The following is a 6,623-nucleotide window of genomic DNA, read 5'->3' as shown; positions in this document are numbered from 1 at the left end:
GCTATAGTTCCCAGCCAAATAACCGGCCCTTGTGGGTGGGGTTTAGGGGAAAAAAGAGAGAGAGAGAGAGAGGGGGGGGGGGGGGGGGAAGATTAACTTTATCAACACTCTAACTTCTTCAAATATAAAAGATTGAATCATTCGAGTTCGGCCGCAATTAAATAAATCTTTTGAATCTTCGAGAGAAATGACTCGGAATCGGGTTGAACCGCGAGTTCGACTCAAATTTGATTCCATCCATATTTCATAGTGGGTAAATGTGAAATTCTTCTATAATAATGCAGCTGTGCAAAAGTAAAGCACAGCTGTTCTGCGAGATACATGAACAAAGCATACGTACCCGTATTCACATTCACCTGCTTCATAATTTTACTTGGTCAAAAGAGACGGCAAAGCCAATATGGGTCATCACCTCGTATCCACTTAAATGGACCGTGGGCCTGAACCAAAATTAAAGTTCATACAAAATTACTGGGCCCGAAATCATGTGTCTGTACTCGGTCCACCGGGAAATTGAGTCCAGCGGTATCAGAACCATCAAGTCTCCAGCCATGTGCTCTTCATATATATATATATTTTTTTGTATTTTCTACCAAAAGTTTTTGGCAAAATAAAGGGAGTGTCTTTTCTTGAAAGTAGTATTTGTTGATTTGGATGGAACATGAAACTTTTTATTCACTTTATTCAACCTCTTCAAATATCATTATCAATCAATCTTCACTTTTATTCGTTGGACTTAATCTTTTTTTTTCCCTTTTTAAGATAATCAATTAGGTTTGGTTTACTTTTTGAAAATATTAATATCTTGATAGGATGCAAAGTTGCAACGATGCTGCTTCGCCAATATGGATGGCTCTTATATCAAAATCAGAGGGTATGGCATCGAATGTAATAAGTGGCTTTGGCTTCCTGAGCAGACTTTCGTCTCATTGGTTTTAGGTTGAAACGACGAATCTTATCCTAACTAGTGGTATCCAAGTTCAGACTAGTCAATTTTTAAAAACATTCGGAAGAACAATATCTAATTAATATTGAAAAGGCCTCTCTTACTCAAATTGATTTGTTGTTGTATTTTTTTTTAATCTAGTCTTAGAACAATTTAATTCAGTATACATCAATATTAGCGGAGTTCGAACTTCACATCACAAACTTTAAGAACTCAATTAATTGAGCCCAAAAATAAATTTTCAATTGAAATAATAAAATGTACACGATCCTAGAGAGGCACTATCAAATTCTCTAATAGTTTTATCTCATAACACTAATGCTGAGTTTAATTGTCAGTAAAGATGGAATTGAAATAAGGAATGAGAATTAGGCTCCGTTTGGTACAGCTTATTAAATAGAACTTATAGTAATAGAGCTTATAGAAGTAGAGGTTATAATAATAGAGCCTTTTGGATAAAAAGTTATTGAGTGTTTGGTTGTCAATTAAAAAAACACATTTGAACTATTAAACTGTTTGGTTGTGTAAAATTAAAAATGTTTTTTGTGTAATTAAATTACTAAAAAAGATATGTATTTATAATTATATAACATGTAACAAAATGCATCCAAGCTATCAATTAATAAGAAAAAATCAGTTCAATCATTTCTTTAATTTTTAAAATAAAAAATTGTATAATTGATATATTCTCCTAAACAATTAATACTATCCAAATTAAAATGATGATCAATAATATAACTGAAATGTTAATGGAACATGAGAAGTGTCGAATTACCTGACATCCTCCTCACCAAAAATGTTGGCTATGACTATGATTGGTCTCTCAAATGTTGGTTATGTATTAGGGATTGCAAAATTAAAGTGCTGGTTATTAAAAAAAAAAAAAAAGAGATAAAGTGAAGTGGTGGCATCAATATGTTTATATGGCGGCAACAATTTTCGTTGGGTAGGTTTTATACAAAGGGTATTATGTAATTAATGAAATATGTCAAGGATATTTTTGATATTATATATTTTTTTGGAAAAGCTCTCTAACCTCTACTCCCAAAATCTTAAATTTTGGACTTTTGCTAGTAGAGGTAAATTAACTTATTTAAGCTAAAAAAAAAACTCTACTAAAAAATTAACCAAACACCATAAATTTTTTTAAAAAGTACTTATGGGATTAAATAAGCATTTGTGACTCTTAAATAAGCCATACCAAATAGGCACTTAGAATAAATAGTTTACTTGACCTATAAGAATAAGAATCAGAATGGGTTGGAATCCCTTGATTTGTTTATTTTACATTGGAATCGGAATTGGAATCGGAATTGGAATGAGCTAGATTGTAACAAATTACTAAAAAATACTTAATGAATTATTGTTATAATTATTATTTTATATTTTAATTATAGTGATTATTTATTCAAAATTATTATTATTATTATTATTAATTATTGTCAATAATATATTAATATATTATTTAATTGTAAAAAATTTAATTAATTAATTATAATATAATATTAATAATTATTATAAAATATATTAATTATTGTGATTATTTATTTAAAACAATAATTATTATTAATTATTGTTAATAATATATTAATTTATTTATAATTATAATAATATATTAATTAATTATAAATAAGGACAATATAGGTATTCTTAATTTTGGAGGAAAGTAAAATAGTCAATCCTGAGAATGAGAGATTCATTCACATCTCTTCCCTTGGGAATAAGTCTCCCATTCCTCATTCTCAAATAGTTGTGAGTCCCACGATTCTGATTCCGGTTCATGACTCTATTTTATGAAATAAACGCTGTCAATAATTCTGATTCTAGATTCAGATTTCGTAATCCGGAAAATAAACGCAATATAAATATATTCCTTGCAAGTGGTATAAGGCCAATATTGAATCAATCCTGTGAGAAATGGTATCAAAAGTAGATTTCAACAACTTGCGGACATTTTGTTATAGATGTAAAGAATACTACATTTTTCAAATGATGCTGCAAAGCACAAGCAATTAAATATATCCTCTTCCTTTCGACAATGGACTTTCACAACTCATCAAAAGCTTATTTCTTTTTCAAGAATAGATCATTGAAAAGAATAATTTCAGTGCTGGTGGGAATGTTTGATGGATTGCTGCCAATCATTCGATTAAAATTAAATAAATTAATTTCCCCTTTTATATGGGTCAGCATATATAGCTTAACTTTTATTTCCCTCAACCTGTCATTAGGTACAACTGAACAATTATTTCTCTTAAGTAAAAGTTTGCTTGTGAACTTATTAATTTTATAACTTAATAATAATTTCCAAGGAATTGCACTGATTCTTTAGCTTCAGCAACAAGTCAAATATATTAATTGATAAAAGTATTTCATATTCTGTTTTATCATAAAATTCTTGCCAACTATGCTATCTTTCTTCCTTCTCTCGTGTATTAAAAATAAGAGTAATGATATAGCCACAAACTCTTGTACAAATTTATTTTTATACAAATTAATGTGCCATGATAAGATTGGTAGAATTAATTATCATTTAGCCCACATGATTTGTTTATATTATTTTATATTTTCATTCAACCAATGAATTAATGACACGTCAGTTTGTACAAAATAAATTTGTACAAGAATTTATGACTATATTATTACTCTAAAAATAATATGTCGTCTGTTGCAGAAGAATTGTCGCCATCACTAGCTAGCCAGCTTTCATAATAAAAAATTCAAAATGGTTATTAGTTTCAAGGAAAGAGTGATGATATATTTGAATAAAAGATTGGTCATTTGCGTCTTAATAATACCCGTTAATGCTACTTTGATAAAATTTAGTTTACAAAATTTTGACAAATGTACGAGAAGATGAAATTGCCTTTTTCAGTTTATTTATAATTGTAAATGTTAATAAATTGAATTTGTGTTTCACTTTTTTCATCCAAGTGCCGAAATTAAAAAAAAATACATATGATGTTAACTAATCAATTTGCAGCGACACAACTGATGATTTGGTCTTGTTCCAGAATTTATCAAAATTTGTCAACTATGGTTAAAATTTATGCATGATTTAAAAATGCATGAAATTTTCATGTAACGTTTGTCAATTAGCAATCTTTAGGTAAGGTGCTGTGAATTGTGATCGACCTTGTTGATTTCTATCATTTCAGTTCAGTTGAAGGTAGCTAGCTATCAAATAAACAAATATTTAACTGAAAATTATTGGGAAAAGACAAAAGTAATTTACCTAAAAGTTGAAATTTGAAAGAAATGGCTGAAAAAGTTAGTGTCGCCCGCAATCCTTCCAGTATGAAAGAGTTAGTGAAAAATACTGAAAATTTATAACAAAAATTCAATCCAAGAATAACCTCACTTAATACTGAAGTGAGATTTATTTTACTTTTAATGCGGAGAGTTAAATAAAATTTTAATAGAAAAAGAATTGTTGAAACTTGAATTCATGTGTCTCAATCGTCCCAATGGACTACGAACCCATTCGCATATGAAGTCGTATTTAAGGTTATGGTTATGTTGGAGTTCATCTACGGTGAATCACGAATCTCAACCACACATGCAATATAATAAATAGTAAAAAACTCATTATAACTCATTATTTATTATTCATCACTTTACATATGTGGGTGAGATTCGTATTTCACCATAGGTGAACTCCAATATAGCCGAACCTCGTATTTAATTGTTAGTTAGCAGTCTCCATTTCTTTGCCTAAAAACGTACAAAGAAACTTTGGTCTGCTACCGTCGAGAAATTCAGCTTTCTTGGCTTTTAACTTTCGAATTTGGTTAATCTCCTATTTCATACCTATCTGAAGTGTCTGTTTCAACATGTGAAATGTATGTTTTAATCAATCAATTGTAACATCAAATGATTCAATTTCCACTTCTTAGACTTTTTTTAATTTGAACACGTATTTTGCGGTAAAGTGAATTGAACGTGTTGCTAAAATATGAAGACAATCTCACTTACAACTAACAAAAATAATACAATAGTGAGTAATATGCAAGTGGGCCATGTGAAGTCAATATTATTAATTGTAAGTTATATTAAATATAATTTAGGGCAAATATAAATTAGTAAAAAATTAGTATTTTCAAATCCATAAATTTTAAATTCAAATAACATAATATTTGTCGCACATCACATGCATATTGTTGTTTCCAAAATACTTACGATCAATATGGCTAGCTAGATAATAATATGAAATCCCATTTATCAATATGTTCTTTTTTGAACCCCATATTTTTTTATATTTAGAACCCCAAAATAAATTGAAGAAATCTACCCCGTATCATTGGGTGGTTCTTGGTCGTTGGTAGCAAATATAAATTGAAAACAAATAAAGCATAAATTATTTACAAATTATTTTGTTTTCCATATTAATAAATATTTCCTAATTTGAGTTGTCCAAGCAGTCCTCCGTCACAATAACAGCGTCAGCATCCCACCACGTGTCCACGTCAGCCTCGGTCGGGTCATCTAACGGCGAGTTAACCTTGCGCATGTCACCAACCGTTAACGCGTTACTGACGCTATCCCTGACGAGAACTTTCTCAATTCCTCCGGCCTTGATCCCAACGATATTCCCGAGTTTCGGCCGCCATTCGGCCAGTATCGCCGGCAATCTCGAACCGATACGCGTGTCCCACCCACCTAACGCAACTCTGCCGCTGCCACTCGTGGCGGCGGAGACGATCACCGCCGGGGACGACGATGCAGAAACAAACGCCGGACTCTCGTCTTTCCTGCCGAAAATGGAGGCGATTTTTCGGAATTCTCGTTCATAATTCATGTCGTAAATCGTAAACTCGTTTTCCGAATAATCTTCCAAGTTTAAGCCTAATCCTAACCCGAGATTATCCCAAAGCTTAACAACGTTTTTGCCACTAGTCATCATCAACTCCGACCAAGAGAATAGATCTCCGATGTTCCTACGACGTCGTCTAAGTCCCAAATTACGGTTTTGCCATTGTTCGTCGTCGTCGTACACGTCTCCAGAACCTCTCACGCGAAAATCTTCGTCAACATGTCGTTGCCAGTTCCGAGAAGTATAAAACGGCGTCGTTCCTGACTCCTCCTCTTCCTCATCTTCTTCTTCATCGCCATCACCATCACCATCACCATCTCGTTCTTGTTCGTCTTCGTCGTCCGAAGAAATAGAATCTGTCTCGTAATCGTCGTCATCGAGAAGCTGATGATGTTGTGATGAGGACAGAGAAGGGTGTTTCTGTAATTTAACAATCAAAGCCTTGACTCTATTGATTATAGTTGTGAACGAAGCAATTAGGGCAAGTATTAAAGCGCCCCACTTCCATAAATTGTAAGTTTGGTAAAACTTGCCAATCCCAGAAACTGCAGAAACTTGGGATACTAATGAAGGGTTTATGTTTGTTTCGAAATCAATTATTCTATTGACTACTAGAATCTCCATATGGCTATGAAGCAACACAAGGGAACACAAAAAAGCGAGACTTTTCAATGAAAAATGGAAACAGAGGAGAGAAATTTTGAGTTGCAGAGGGGAGAGGCTTGCAATGATGTGTGAGTCACGTTTATAAAGGCAACAAGGGTGAGGTTGAAGATAATAAAATAATGGGATTTTAAGTTAATAACATCTAGATCACTGAGCTTTTAAATATTTACAAATTACTATATAGTCGGAAAACGAGCA

The 6,623-nt window shown here is 32.0% G+C and overlaps 1 protein-coding gene across 1 annotated transcript; it reads right to left on the bottom strand.

Annotated features, from left to right (window-relative positions):
* Positions 1 to 5,141: 5,141 nt before the first annotated feature.
* On the bottom strand, positions 5,142 to 6,492 carry LOC18050914. Its single transcript, XM_006448397.2, has one exon. It carries the CDS (start codon positions 6,381 to 6,383, stop codon positions 5,346 to 5,348), a length of 1,038 nt encoding a protein of 345 aa, XP_006448460.2. The 5' UTR covers positions 6,384 to 6,492; the 3' UTR covers positions 5,142 to 5,345.
* Between the last annotated feature and the right edge of the window lie 131 nt (positions 6,493 to 6,623).

The sequence above is a fragment of the Citrus clementina genome, unplaced genomic scaffold, assembly GCF_000493195.1.
Source record: "Citrus clementina cultivar Clemenules unplaced genomic scaffold, Citrus_clementina_v1.0 scaffold_2, whole genome shotgun sequence".
Classification (NCBI taxonomy): domain Eukaryota; kingdom Viridiplantae; phylum Streptophyta; class Magnoliopsida; order Sapindales; family Rutaceae; genus Citrus; species Citrus x clementina.
The sequence above is the reverse complement of the archived record's forward strand: the minus strand, read 5'-3'. Positions and strand labels throughout refer to the sequence as shown.